The sequence below is a fragment of the Anthonomus grandis genome, chromosome 22, assembly GCF_022605725.1.
Source record: "Anthonomus grandis grandis chromosome 22, icAntGran1.3, whole genome shotgun sequence".
In the NCBI taxonomy this organism is placed as follows: domain Eukaryota; kingdom Metazoa; phylum Arthropoda; class Insecta; order Coleoptera; family Curculionidae; genus Anthonomus; species Anthonomus grandis.
The window spans coordinates 36,677,204-36,693,788 of record NC_065567.1 but is presented as its reverse complement, the minus strand read 5'-3'; the positions used below and the strand labels follow the sequence as shown (position 1 = coordinate 36,693,788).

At 32.2% G+C, this 16,585-nt stretch overlaps 1 protein-coding gene across 1 annotated transcript in view; it reads left to right on the top strand.

Annotated features, from left to right (window-relative positions):
• LOC126748892 (syndecan) overlaps positions 1-15,612 on the top strand; it is a 47,910-nt gene extending 32,298 nt beyond the window's left edge. Inside the window, exon 4 of the mRNA XM_050458426.1 lies at positions 11,533-15,612. Coding sequence (XP_050314383.1) covers positions 11,533-11,702 — 170 coding nt within the window. The 3' untranslated portion in view covers positions 11,703-15,612. The remainder of the gene's footprint in view (positions 1-11,532) is intronic.
• Positions 15,613-16,585: the final 973 nt, after the last annotated feature.

The window sequence follows — 16,585 nt, the reverse complement described above, 5'->3', positions numbered from 1 at the left end:
CATCTAGAGCAAGATTTCCATTGGCGTCCCTTTGATTTTTCACCTAATGAACTATAAGGGGTTCTATAGTTGTGTCATTTCTGCATAAATTTCACCATTTAGAGTTCCATTGATAAAGAGGGAACCGATGATGGTATTACCTAATATACCCGCTCAAACATTTATTTTTGAGGGTATTGCATATGTCCCTCTAATAATGTGAAGATTGAAGTCGCCCCAATAACGACAGGTTTATTTCTTGACTTTGCCATTTAAGTAAAAAGTGCATTCGTCACTGAAACAGATATTCTTTATTAACGTGGGTTGAGTAATAATCTTGTCCGTCATAAATTCGCAAAACTCAATACGTCGGGCTGAGTCATCATCCTCTAATTCTTGAATAATTAGGAGCTTGCATGGATAAAATTTGTAAAGCTCACGCGCCAGTCCAGATTGATCTGCAACTTTACGAAGGGACGTAGTGGGAGTCATAGCAACTTCACCAAGAATATGAATCTAAGCGGTCTGACTGAGCAGTCATGGCTCATTCTTTTTATTATTTCCAACAGATCCTGTTTCTTCAAAATTAGCCACTAACTCGCGGAGGTGTCCAACATTTCTTTCACGATGTCTTTCGCTGAATATGGCCGCCGTTCTTACAAAGCCACGATTTTGAGCTCCATAAATGAAAATCATTTTTACACGTTCAGCCGTTTTTAGAAACGACACTGATAGTTGAAAACTATTGAAACACTAGGAGTCGAAAAATAAAGAACAAGTACCTATCAATCTTTTGATAGCAGCAATAAGCAAAACGAGAATATAGTTTTTTCGAAAACGGCAAGAAAATTAAATTGATTTATGTTGTAGTTTGTATTGCCGAATAAATATCGAAGACGAAATGTAAATAAATAAAAGAATTTGGATTGCTTAGTATTAGTATTAGCAATGTTTTTGAATGAAGTGCCATGAGGTGATAAATGCAATTCGTTTTAGAATTAGATATTACATTACATTTCACTCATTTGTGAGGTTAAGTCACGATTTGGAAAAAAATGCAGTTTATGTAGAACACAAAAACGGTAAAAGAAATAGGGGTTGCCATTTAAAATTTTAGGGGTAGGTGCACTGGGGGTCAGTTGGTTGAAAGTCACATGACAACGAATGCCTCAAAAATTGTTCCCCTTGATATGTAAATTGACCTGTTTCGCCTAATTTTCATACATCATTGGTACAGGCAATATTAAATGTTATTGTTTTTAAATTGTCACCCTGTATATGTTCATGTAGCGTATAATTTTTTCATGCGGACCACTTTTTATTTGGGAAAACTTTTTTTTATGTTATGTGAATAAAGTGCAATCATTTTAAACTAAAAAAATGAGACTTTAATTTTGTAACACCTTGCAGTTTTTATTTGCTCTTAACGGGATATGTATTCAAAAGCAAACGTTTTTATGCAACATTATATTTAAAAATGCAAAATCTTCATTAAAAAATGGGGTTTCGGCTCCACCGCTCTTTTCTTTAAAGTTATATTCTCGGTTATTTCTTACGGGTTTTTCTTATCTTAGCGAACTTGTTTGTTTATCCTCTTAAATGTTTTTCTAAGTAAATGTTTGTAATAACTGTCGTATTTTGTAACTGAACGAACATCGTTATTGTTTTTCTATTTTCTAAAATATAATAATTCAAAACAGCTTTTTTCTCAAGGAACACGAATGACGTAATTAATTTAAAACTAAAGGATGCTGATATCAGAATTTATTTGCTTATTAATAAATATGCTAAATATGATAATAAAAATTTAAACTTATACAATTTTTTGGAATTATTTATATTTAGATATATAGGGTGCAAACGCCAGGAGTCACGCAGTTTTAATCTGATAAAACAATAAAAGTTACTTTTAATTTTTTAACATGTTAACATTTTTGCCTTTATTTTTATGATGATGACAAAGAAAATTTTTCGCTGGAAACTAAAATGATAGCTTCTTACATATTTCATTGAAAATGTCCAATAATATAATCAGAATCCATTTTCAATTAAAGAATATATTGTAGTTTAAATTAACCATTTAATCCATGGTTATATAACGATCAATAGTGTCAATTTATAAGGAAATTGCAAAAATTCCTAAATGAATCCCTTCATTTGTTAAAATAAATTTTCAGTTTGTTGTAATACAAACGCCGCCTCCCCTAATTAAACGAGTAGCGTTTGCTAAATTCCTGTGAGTTTAAGCCAAAATTATAGCATTTATCAGAAGAATTTTATCCAGTTGTTGCATCCAAGAGTATTAACCTAAAAGATGAAGAATTCTAGACATATGGCGTGGGTGGTCTATTAAAAACAAAAAGTCTATTGCTTTGATTGTGAATATTTTAAAAAGAATCACCGGATCCGTATACTGTTGTTTTCACGGATACATATTCATAAATAAATTGAATCCCTTAGTGGGCGGCATTATCTAATCTGGCTTAAAGTTTTTTCTTCTTTAATTTTTTTTCCACATTTCAAACAGAAGCCGTTATGACCAAAAAAGTTCCGTTTTTAATTATTATACGATAAGTATAAATAAAGAAAAATCTTATCTCCCGACAATGAGTCACTTGAGACATTATTGACAGATGATATGTGTTGAAGGTCCTTCAGATCGCAGAGAATATTAGCGAGAATTATACTACGTTACAGAATGTATAAAGCAACAGGGTGACCAACTAATAATTTGTGCTACTTTCATAATTCATTTTATTGTAAAATTCTTTCCGTTTCCAATAATAAACAAACCATTATTGAGATCAATGGCATCTTGTCTGAAAATAAGGAAAAATCGTGTCTGATTGTTATAAAAATGCGAATAAAAAATTATTCTTTTTTTTTTAAGAACACTCCAAAGAACTTTTGCAAACAAAACAAATATGAAGCTAAGTACTAAAAGTAGGGTGAGTGTCAAAAACTTGAATAAAAACTCTTCTAATGCATTGGTCTTCGTGATTTTTTATTGAAAGCTGGAGAACACGGAAAAGAAACTTTTAAAACAAAAATCAAGCCGATCGGAGGAGTAGAATTGGAGTTACGACTTAATTTTCATTGAACAGTTTTTCTTATTTGAATTTATATAATAAAGCTTCTAATAGATGTTATAAAGCTCTAAACATATTCTTAAAATAAAAGTCAAGCCGATTTAAGTCTTCAGTTATGGCTTGAGTTACCTGAAACTATTCTGTCTTGGACAAAAAAATTTGTATTAAAAAGCTTCTAATACATAAATTTCCTTTATTTTTCTAATAGAGTTGGAATGAATATCTCCATTTTGTTCATATTCTTATAATACTATTGCCACTACATTGTGGCCGCAAAAATATTAAAAAGTCCAAAACCGATTAAGATGTATTTATTGTAATAATAATAATTTTATTAGCAATAAATAGCATTACAATTGGATTTTGCAGCACTGCCTTTTGTTATGCAACTTTTCCTTATAGTAATTGGATTTCAGCATAAATACTAAACGAACTACCGCTTTTATGTATATTTGGTTAATATTTAATAAACTACTTTCTCTAAAACCAGATACCTTTTCCAGTTCAGATACCTTTTGCTTTTAAAAAGCATTATTTTAAATATCCACTTTTGTACAACTTGTAATTTGGAAATTACTGTAGGTCTTACTTTACCCCAAACTACAATCCTATTCCTCAATTCATAAAACTTAAAGATTAATTTTCTGATCTTTTGTGTAACATATTTTAAATGCTCTTTCCAGTTTAAGTTTCATCTAGTATGTTTCCCAAGTACTTCAGATTTAATTTTCTTTCTATATGGTTTGGAGGTTTGGACAATATCAATGTAATCTTCTGTCGCACTAAGAATTATGCATTTTTAGTGTCTGAAATTCAGGTAGTCAGTGTGCAGAAAGTGAAAAGGCCATAAATTTTGTTTTTTCTATGTTAAATGAAAACAGACTACTATCTAACCATTATTTTATACTTTGTAAAGCCAATTTTATACTTGTAAGACTTTTGCTTGGTTAAGTTCCAGTTCTCAAATTGTTAGGCACATCTCTAACTCCTATGGGTTCAAGACGTTCTAGCAGAATTTGGTGGGCCACAATATCAAATGCTTTTCTCAGATCTAGAAAAATTTCTATTACCTTTCTGCCCTTGTCTAAATCTTTTAAAAATGTTTCTGTAATTCGGTAGAGAGCGCTTTCAGTGCTGGAGTTTTGTCTGAAGCCCAACTGGTTTGTGTTTAGTAACTTATTTTTCTTTACTTTTCTACAATTTTACTAATTGTACTTGTGAGTGCTATCGGTCTGTAGTTGTTAGTGGATTTTTTTGTCATCTTGTTTGTATATTGGTATAATTATGATGTTTTTCAAAATATTTAGAAACACGTCAGCACTGAAGCTTAAATTGATAATATGTTTTAAAGGTATATCAACAAATTCTACTTATACTTATTAATCAATTCAGAACTTATGCCATCCCTTCCCTTAATATGGTATTGTCGAAACAGTGTGCTGCCAAGGCAGTTGTGCATATAGGTCTCCTGATGGACCCGTCATGCCCCACGGGGGGTTACCAGAGCCCCACGGCCTTAGAAAAACCGATAAGGCTCTCTGGTCTGAAGAACTTAAAGTCACTCGGTGCACTGAAAGTGTTACCCAAGTATTTGAACCTGGCGCGCGTAAGTGCTGGGACTTCCCGACTACATGGTCAACGGTTTCATCCTCCTCCCAGCACCACCGGCATTCCGGATTGTCCGCAATACCGATGGCTTCTTAAGTGTCGGTGTCCGGTTAAAAGACCGCGGATCCCAGTCTGGCAAGAGTTCATTCACAGTTCATGACACTTCCTCATTACCTGCGTGGCCAGGAATCCAGACGAGCTGGACCCTGCAGCCAACCTGCACCAGTTTTTTCAGGACTTTTATGCACTCTAGTACAAGCTTGGAGCTTACCTTTGCGGCCGTGATAGCCTTAATGGCACCTCTGCTGTCCGAGCATATTGATACGACTGTATTGCGGTGTCCGCAGCTTAGGATTTTCTGTCCGCATTTTAATACAGCGAATACTTCGGCCTGGAAGACAGTGGCGTGCTCCCCCAGCGAGTATGCCCTACTGGTATGTGGGATCCCATCACAAAGCCCTGATCCAGCTCTGTTATTCATTCTGGAGCTATCTGTGTATTAGATGGTCTCCCTATTTAGCAATGCAGGTCTGTTGGAATGCTGCCACCTGCAATGTGCGTCACGAATCCCTCGCAGTCCATAGTCACTCGAGCCATGCAGTCATTGCCCATCAGAAGGAGAGGACATTCCTGTATGGCTACTGTATACCAAATTTTTGCGTGTTATACGCAGTCCTCATTGCCTCGAATTGCACAACGAGGTCCAGAGGCGGAAGGCTCAGCAGAGTCTCGAGCGCTCTAGTTGGCGCCGTCCGCATGGAACCCGTTATGCTGAGACATGCAAGGCGTTGAACTCTGTCCAGTTGAGCACGAATTTTCGCTTTCTCCGTACATGGCCACCAAACAGTAGCCCCGTATGTGAGAAGAGGTTTCACAATGCGCGAGTAGATCCAGTGAAGGATCTTAGGAGACAGACCCCAGGTATTGCCGAAATTGCCCGCCTGCAGGCCCATAACGCGCTTCTTGATTCTGGTGTCTGCATGATCGTATCAGGCCCTTAATATGGTTTTTTAAACTCTTTATCTTCCTTAGAATATCGCAATCAGAGACCGGCTCCAAAAAAAAAAAAGAATTCCTGCATTCTTAACCTGGTGCGATTCATTTGGTTAATTTTTTCAGCAAGCTTTTTTCCTATTGAAGTAAAATAAGAGTTAAATTCGTTGGCAATCTGTTTAGAGTTTGTTATTTCTATGTTTTCATTTGCTATTAGAGACTTTACTGTTGTATTCCTGGCCATCAGTGGCGTCTTTTATGACAGTCCACATTTATTATTTTATGTACTCCGCTGAACTAAATTTTTATAATAAGAGAGCCTTACGCTCTTTATTAGTTTACTAAGCATATTCCTATATTCTCGGTATCGATTTAAGGCTACTAAATTATTCGTGTTCACTAGACACTCTTTCTTTAATTGATTCCTGAACCTAATTGACGATAAAAGGCCACTATCCATAGTTTTAATCTTTCTCTGCTAAAACTCTATCCCATCTCTCTTGAGACATTTTTATTGACAATTTTTCATAATTTAGCACTTTATATGTTTTATTTACTTTTTAATTACATTCCCTTAATGTCTCATCCAACTGTATATTCATTAGGATGGGGTAGTGATCCGTCAGATCCGATTCCAGAATTACAGCCCTAATGTCATTTAAGAAACCACTCCTAAACTTGAAAAAATGGTCGAGACAAGAAACTTTCTTTTCAGTTACCCTAGTTTCTTTGTTTATTTTGCTTACAAAACCATATCCCTGCATGAGGGTTGGATAATCATTTGTAGTTGATGACTCTGTTTCTAACAAATGTCTTTATTATGCACCGTTTATTAAGTTCTAGCCTATTATATGTTATCTTTTGTATATGTTGTTATATAATATAAACCTGGGTATGCAAACTGCATATGGATGACCACGAAATTCAACTAAACTGGATAAAATTTTCCATTTTATTACACTATATAAGTAGTTAATAAAATAAAATCTTTCCCCTAACACAAGGATATATGTTAAAATACTACATTCTTAATAAATATTGTCAATTAATGATTCCTACAATGACTCTTAAATTAATGACTCTTAATAATTACCAACCCAGATTACCCGCCGTGTTCAAACTAGAAATGAAACTTCACTCAAGTTAATAACGTAAATGAATAATTTTGCTATTTAATCATGCACACAAACATAGGTAACCCTACCAAATGCCTTCTATAAATTTATATAAATGTCATCAACTTGTATGAGCTTTTCAAAGTAACTTTACATATATGTGTATAATCTAGGAATAAAGTTAAAAGTAATAACGATGTCATTAAAGAAAATTATCATTCACCAAATGGAAAAAAGTTGCCACCTAATTGTTTTTTATTAATTATGAATATATTGGATCTTGAGCAAAACATTTATCAACTTTCGAGTTTTGCCCCCGCAACGTAGCAAATAAGTCGTGTTTATGTTTGTTGCAAATTATCTGACAAAATGATAGTTTTTCGGTTAATTAATTAGAAGCTCATTGTTGAAGGTGCTTTGTAAGTGTTCTTACGGTGATATTATTATACGATCGTGGCAACGGTTTTTTTGGTTTCACTCATTTTGTCTGCTGCTGAGTGCTGTGATTGAACAAGTCATTTGCCCACATTGCCAATTGTAGTTATTTATCACATGTTTTGTATACATATTTTACACTAAATTCCTATGGTCAGGTGTAAATATATGGTCAACAACAGTTCAAAGTATGGACTTTTGACGTGTTTGTCTAATGCTGGTTTGTGCAATGAGTGAACGAAGTAGCAAAGTAAGGACTTTCATTAATTTATTTTCTTTGTGATTTTAAGTTTCTTGTCATGGAACTGTGTAGCAGTTGCGATAAAGTCATTAAATCAGGAGCAGCAGAATTTGACAAAAGCTATGCAACTTTTAAAAAGAAGAAGAGTGGAAGTATAGTTCTTGTAGTACGGTTACCAACAAACGGTTGTCAAGTATTGGTGTTCATAATGATAATGAAAGCTCTAGTTCTATAAAGACTGTTCAGGAAAATGTAGGAATGGGCGATGTAATATCATTACCTGAGATTTTGTCTAAAAGAAATGCTTCCATTGGTCATCTGATGAATGGCATTATTGAATTACATAAACTTATTGTTTCTCAGCAGTCCACAATTAATAAACTCGTGGAGGAATTACAGAAACTTCAAACATTTAAGAACAACCTTTCAATTTAAAAACAATCCAATCAACAAATGCCAAGATTAAGGACAGTAACTCCAGTATAATTTCTGAGATAAAAGATAGAAATGAGCGCAAAAATAATATTATGATGTTTAATGTTCAGGAAAGTAATTCTGATGATATGAATAATAGAATTAGTAATGATAAGGACTTCGTACTTGATGTTCTGTCCAATAAATTGAGAGTAGATCATATTGAGCCCTTCAAGGTCTATAGAATTGGACATTGTGAATCCAATAATAGGCCTATAAAAGTGTGCTTCAATAATACTGAGATTGTACAAAAATGTTAGAGAGAGAAAGATAAATTAGGTGGTAGATGTAGTAGTTAAAATGGATCTCCTCAAATTACAGCGTGATGAAATTAGAGAAGTTTATGGAGAATTGGCAAAACGAAAGGAAAAAGGTGAAGATGTGATAGTTAAATTTACCAATGGGGTTTCATCAATCTCTAAGAGAATTGTACGAGGTCCAAAAAACGATTAAGCGATTCATTGATAATGTATTATTTTGACGCTGTTTATGAGGTCTAAGCTAAAGCATTTGAAGCAAACAATATCCGCATGCAGTTATGATGTAATTTCGTTGGCTGAAACATGGTTGTTTCAGGACATTTTGTCATCTGAATTGGAGTTGTGATAGAATTTGTTGCTGTGCGAGAGGAGTTAAAACCGCGATTAATTAAACACTCTTGTTCATCGTTAGAGCAAGTTTTTGTTTCTGTACAATTTAATCTTAAAAATATTGTTTTTGGTGTAGTTTACCGGCCGCCCAAATTTGATATGGGTCAATACAGTGCTTTCTGTGATACAGTAGGTACTTAAGATTTTTGAGGTCCATCCGAATTGCTTATTTACTATTGAAGGAGACTTCAACCTACCTGGCTGCAGTTGGTTTAATGAAAGTCAAAATCTTACAGTCACCTTTTCGGATTGGTGTTCGAATGTCGCACCAGCTTCACTGCTTGGACAGGTATTAATTAGATGGTAAAGAAATGTTTCAGGTGCCAAATCCGGAAGACACATTTCATGATCTTTGTTTTTCTAATATCAATGGGTCTTCTGGATTTGCGGATGATTTTTTATTACCGGTGACTGGCTCTCGACGTGTCTTTTTAGTACCATATATGTCAAGGTCTCTAAAATATACAGTAAAGTTTTTGACTTCAAAAATGCTGATTTTGTATCGTTAAATAATTTCCTTGCATTAATCGACTGGTCCTTTATAAACAAGACTTCTAATCTATTGTTAAATCCTAGGTTATTCTGGAAACATGTAAGCAATGTTAAAAAGTAAAATATTATTCCTAAACATATGTTTTTGAATGATGAAACTAGTGATGAGGGTGGTGATACAGTTAATTTATTTGCCAAACGTATTCTGATAAAGCATTTCATATACCTGAATATTACATGACACGGCTTGTAGATCAATTCGATGTCAAATTTGTAGAGTTATATTTAGTAAAGGATTTTGACGATATTCTTGGCTTACAGCGCAAGACTTCTGCGAGACCGGATGCCATACCCAGCTTGCTACTTCGTGAATGTACTCTGTCGAAGTCTATTTGCACTTTATTCAATCTGTCTTTAAAGTCGGGAGTATTTCCTTCTTTTTGAAAGAATTCGTATATTACGCCGATATTTAAGTCTGGTAATACTAGTGAGGTCAGTAATTATCGGGGAGTTTGTATACAGTCAACCTTGCCTAAACGTTTGGATGCACTGGTACCCAAGCAATTGTCATGGCAATGTATAAGCCTTATTATTAACAATCAACATGGTTTTCAAAAAGGTTGTTCTACTGTTACTAACTTAATATGTTATGAAGATTATGTATTTAATGCTTTTGGTAAGGGTTCACACGTTGATGCTTTTTTTTACGGATTTTTTGAAGGCGTTCGGCAGAGTTAATCATGCGCTTCTACTGGCAAAGCTCCAAACTTTGGGTTTTGGATGAAATGTTATTTGTTGGCTAAGCGACTATCTACTGGGTAGATCGCAATGTATACGGCTTGAAAACTTCTGATCTAGCAGCTTTTATGTGCCATCTGGCGTTCCTCAGGGGTGCAGGTTCCGCATGTGGGTCCGTTGCTTTTTACAGTCTGTGTTAATGATATAGGATTATTTGTAAGAAATTGTAAATTTTTATTATTTGCTGACGATTTAAAATTGTTTTTGTCTATTGATTCAAATGTTCAATGTCAATTAATACAGGATGACTTGCATAATCTTTGTGAATGGTGCAACCTTAATGGTTTAGATTTAAATGTTCCGAAGTGTTATTCAATAGCTTTCGGAAGGATTCGCAATCTTACAATATTTGATTATACTATAGGTTCCACTATTTTAAGAAGGGTACCGGAAGTTTCTAAGATTCTAAGTTGACATTCGTGACTCATACTGAAAAGTTAGTTCAGAAAGCGTATATATAGAAATCTAGGATTTATAACTAGATGCAGTCAAGACTTCTCATGCTTTGTCTATAAAGTTCTGTATTGTTCGTTAGTCCGTTCTAGCTTGGAGTATGCTTGTTCTGTATGGTCTCCATTTTATAAATCGCATATTGAAAATATTGAGAAAGTCCAAAATAAATTCTTAAGAAATTGATCTTTTAACTTAAGGTTCCATTAGCTAATGGGCATACTGATTACAAATCGGTCATGTCAGTTCTCTCTTTGGACTCACTTGAGTTAAGGCGTAATAATTCAGACTTGTGTTTTATTTTTAAATTAATATCTGGCATGACTGATTGTGATTATCTTTTAAATAGGTTGAATTTTCGTGCGCAAAAATTGACTAGACTTAAAAAACTCTTCTATGTAGATTTTGATAGCAGTTCTTATGGACAGCACAATCCTATAACTAGAATGCAACGTTCTTTCGATAGGTATAGTCTTGACTTGCACGTTTCTTTTAGCAGTTTTAGGAGTTCTCTCAAATTCATTAGTGACTCGTGACTTTAACATGTTTCTTAATTTGTAACATTGATGTCTTACTATTATCTAGCTTAAGTTGTATTAATATTAGTATTATATATATATAATAACTTTTGTATTATTTTATTTTTGTAAAATTGGTGGATGCCGTTAATAAATAAATAAACTAAGAACACCACATATGTATCCAAACTTATAGATCCATCATTTGTTTGTTTGAATTGCAAATTATATAGGAATGAACCTGAAACTGGGATCTATTACATAATATATAATAATAATAATACTTAAATAAAATAATATGCTACTCTTCGTTGGGGAACCGAAAACGAACCGCTTTAAATTCTTCTCAAATAACATTTGGCAAGTGGGGAGCCTCAAGTAACTGAACCCTATTACTTTGATGGAAGCCATTCCCGCTTTGCTTATTTTTTTTTATCATTTTCTAAAGTCCGTTTTATCTACCGTTGAAATATTAAAAACACTAGAAATGACTTTTAAGAAAGACGTATTATAATATTGTACAAATATAAAGTTTTATAAATTACTATTGTGCAACTTAAAATCAATACGTTGTGCCATTTACCTTGTATTATGTAGAGCCCTATGTCGTTCTTTTATGTCAAATAATTGGTGAAAACCTTTATATTTTCCGAATAAAATGTTTTTATTATCTGTAATTTTTTTTTGCAGCTGTCATTGGAGGTGCAGTCGTAGGCTTGCTGTGTGCAATCTTAGTGGTGATGTTTATAGTCTATAGGATGCGCAAAAAAGATGAGGGCTCCTATGCGTTGGGGGAGCCAAAACAATCCCCTAACTCTAACTCATATAGTAGGGGAACGAACAAAGAGTTTTACGCTTGAAAATAATCTTGTTAAAAAATATAAAAAAAAAGAGAACGGTAACAATAACGAAACACGTTGACTGCTGGCGAATTTAACTAAGAACTGAATGTTTTTCTTTGTTGCTTGTAGTCAAACGCTTTTGTTTTCTTGTAAGTAATGTTCTAACTTATTACTTTAACAAGCACATAACTCATTTCGAATATACATTTAGCTCCGTTAACAAATTATATTAAACAATAATAATAATAATACTTATTTTAACATTGTTGCTAAAATAATCAATATCTAGAACTGCATTGCCAAAAACTGCCAACAGTAGATATGCGATCGAGCCATGCATTGTACAGAAAGTAATCATAATTGTGTTTCGGAAAGTAATATTTATGGTTCATACCTTATTGGATCTTACTTAAATTATGCAGAAAATTAATGGGATTTGACCCTAACTTCAATAAAAGGAAATTTATATATAATAATATTTAAGGTCCGTCTCTTTAGAAAGAAATGATTTTTTAATGTGGGATTACTTCAAATTTTAAACGGGAGTATTAATACTTTTCTATAAGGAAATGAACGGACTTGCAATTTATATAAGTTTTGGCGCTTTTCCCCAGTATATTTCTTAAAATCCAAACTTGATCCAAATTTTAAAATTGTACTACACTAATCATAATATCAAATGCATTTTAGAGCGCCAGAACTACTTTTGGCAACATGTATATCGGAAATGATGCACTACACAAATATGAGCCCATAGTTATAAAATGTTTATATTCATGCTAAAAAATCCATGTTTAACTTCAAAAAAATTTTAATATTTTAGACTTATTTAAGAAATGCTGTTTATATTTATGGAACAAAAGGTGGTATATAACCGAAGATTAGAAGTATTTTCTGCTGTATAGTGTTGAAAGTAAATGAAAAAGTCAAGATCTTACATTCAAGTCAAGAAGTTAAATTCTGCTATTTATCTAAATTTACATTTTATTCTGTAAGTCTTCTGCTTACCTGCGTATTACTTCTTTCCTTCAGGAATAAGTTCAAGCCATGTATAAAAGTATGTAAATCTCAATAAATTAGGCATGGTATCCATGATCGATTGAGCAGCTTTTGCTAAAAATTATTATCTTATATTGTCAATTTGTTCTTTTTTCTTATAGAAAATATTTTCCTGCATTTGTTCTGTTACAATCATAGAAAGGTAAAGTTTGTTTAAAAAAAGATTGGATAAGTTTATTAAAAATGTAGTGTCCACCGAACACAATATAGTGAACAACAGAATCATGCCGTAAAATAAACTATATTAAAGGGATTTTTAAATGTATTACCGTACATATTTTTATGTACTGTATTAGGTCAGTAACTTTATTTCACATGAAGTTTTTACAGCTAAAAATTATTTTATGTGTAATTGTATTGATATCAATATTCTTTGGATGGAATTTTTAAAGATAATTTATACTGCCCTATAGCAAGTAAAATAAGACTTTTTAACTACAATGGGAGAAGGAATGGTGTAAAAGATGTACAAATCACGAGTAATTCGATTAGGCTAATCAAATAGTCCACGATAAATTATTCTTATCGATATGGACTGTGCAGAAGGCAAAGCTATCGATTATTTAAACACAAAATTTCTACTGAAAAAGATCGAGAGCCACAGTCAATTCTTACTGCGAGTTTTTGACAAAACTCGCACGAACTTATGGTTTGTCAACTTCTCCTAAATTAACTTGTTGCAACAACTTAATATTAGAAATTTTATCACTGAATAGAGCAAAATTTAAAAAAAAAGGCGCAATATGTTCTTGAGTTAAATTTTATGGTTGTTTGTAGATTTCATAAATAGTTACATAGTACCCCTCTTTACTAAGGTAAATCTCGATCCTTTTTTTACTGTAATTTATATACATTGAGGAAATTATCTCTTTTAACGCAAGTGTGTACACTCTATGCCATTTCATTACGGGCCCAATTTTATTAAGGCAACTTACTGTATCGAGAGATTGAGTTTCCTTTAAACCTATATAGCCGGACTTAACGATTCGCAAGGGCAAAAGGAAATTTTGTCATGAAAAACCGCATAAATGAATTATTGTTTTACTGCAAAAAGGTTAAATGTTTATGTTGATTTATAAATAATGTGTTAGTCATTCAGAAATATGCTGCGGGGATAAATCCGAGGGCACTTCCTTTCTTGGCTTTCCTCCTTGGGCCTCAAATAATCTTTGGAGACCTTTGCGATTCGTTAAGACCGGCTTAATTAATTTTCAGGGTTTTTAATTGATTTTTTATTTCAGGGTGTGTTACATTTATGCTATCAGGGTTTTCAGAATTGTGCATCTTCTAATTATGCCCTCCATTTTTTCCTAAAAAAATTAGCCAAAATCTTTAATTTTTCCACAGATCGTGTTGAGAGGTTAAGGTTCAAAGTAGATAAATTGATTATATTAAGGTCAATGGTAAACAAAAGTGGCTTGGGATTGATAAAATGCTAAAATTATACATGCATGGAAATTAATTATGAATGTTTGCCAAATTCAATTTATTGCTTAAATATTAATTTATTCTGAGGAGCCACTCCCTGAAATTAAAATTCTTACTCTGGAATCGCCCTGTATTCCTAAATAATCAGCATACCTAGAAATGAATTATCTGGGTATACAAAAGTACAATAAGATTTATAGTATTTAGCAGTTAATGTGTAATAATGCGTTTGTGCAATTTTTGCCTTTGCTCTTTTAGGCGGGTATACATTCCTTTTCATATACTTTTTTTATACGACTTTTATACCGCTCTCGGTTATTTGTGGTAAACAGGTTGGAGGTAACTGGCTATTTTATTCCAAAGACATCAAATCGTTATTTTATCAGCCAGTTTAAATTATTGCTTGCTAAATGTAGGAGATGTAACAGAAAATTTTTCTAGTTTGTAAAATGTATGTATAGGAAATTTTAACTATTACTTATAATAAAAACTTTCAGTTTTTCGTGTAATTTATAATAATTATTTAAAAGTGTTTACGTCAATTTTATTTATAATGTTTTAACATTGATTTAAAAAAAATATATTGTCAATTTTATTTCCTTATCGGGCAGCAAGCATTCTTTCGATGATAGCGCGATTATAGATTTTAGCATTTCACTAATTAATATTTATGAAAAAATACTAATATACTAAGGACACAAGCAACCCAAATTCTGCTTTTCATATTACTGCAGCGTATTAGTTTATGCGACATAACTGTTCTCGATGCGCATGTTATAGAAAAATCTTATACTACTATAAACTTTCAAGATTTTTAACCGTAAGGCCCGTAGACTAAGGGTTGAGATTATATAATATGTTCTGTTAATTTTAATATGTATAACTTAATTTCGAAGGGGTCCAAATAATCATTTGTTAAAATACTAATTAACTTTCCTTGAAATTAAGTAGTTGTTTTTTTATGGACTGCATTTTGTTTTTGGTTTTTTTTTTACAGTTTTAGAAATTATCGCGACTTATCACATGTCCTGACCTCATATAATATTACTAATAATAACAATAATAGTTGTAATAATGTAGCGTTAAGATATATTTAATATAATTATTAGTAGAAATTAATGTTCACTAACCATACTGGATATTTTGTTTATTTTTATACCGCAGCAAAATTTTCTGTTATATCAACATTTGCTAAAAAAGGACGTATGGCTTTGGTGTAGCTTTATAAAGCCTTATATTTTATTATACGTATTTTGTTTACGAGTTTATTTATTTAACCCTTTTTTTTTAAGTTAATTAGTAATATTTAAAATGTGTATCAATAATTATACTAATTATTACCATTTTTTATTATACTATGTGGTTAGCTATTTAAAATGGAAGTGTATAGTATTAGAATAATGTTGTACAATCTGGTTGTAAATAAAATCAAAGTATAAAACTTTTTTTGTTTCTTTTTTGTGCATACAATTATTTTTTATTGTTTTAAATAATGTTGATATTGCTTTTATTATATTCTTAAATAAAATTCTTAGCACAGTTTAGAGCATTTTTGATGATGTGGCGCCTCTGACGACGCATAAGTAGTTTTTTGTAAAAATTTTAAGTAGTACAAAAGGAACAATTAAATATTGGCTACTTTAAAAGACTGATAAAATTTTGCTCTATTTTAAATAATAAAAACACCTTCTGGATGGCCCGAGGCTACCTAGCAACAATTTTTACTGTTATCACTTTGTTATGTTATGTCAACCAAAACTTTGGCGACACATTTTCACAAGTAATATAATAAATTTCAGCCGACTTTATTTACTAGTGAAAAACATTATATTTTCATGAATAACTTTAAAGTCCGATGCTCAAGTGTTTTTCTGTTTTCTTCACATTTACATTAATGTAAAAATACTCATTTAACCATCCTCGTTCTTCAAGAATAAAGAAGTTAATGCTAACATGATTTCGTGTGCCTTGTTTTCTTTCATTGAATTTTTTTAATAAAATAAAGGGATGAAAGCCATTTTGTTAAAATAGGTGGCCAGATATTCTGTATTGTCCTGTTTTTTACTTCCAAACCAGCAGGATTAAAATTAAAACAAACGCTTGTTTTTACAATTCTCTAACTATAAATATTTTTTTTTGCAATTGTCACATTTTATCTGTGTAGGGTTTTCCGTTTGAGTCACTCATTTTATTAGGTATTATTCAAATTATATGTTACAAAATTATACGATATACAATTACTTTTTTTGCAGTGTAATATTAAATACAAAAATTATGATAGCGCCTACGCCTAGGCTTATGTTGCGCTTATAACCATTAATCATAATACATTTTTATTTATTCTAAGAAAAAATAAATAACAAAAAAAAACTGATTCTAATTGTTAGACTAATATCAATGTCTCAAAGGACCAT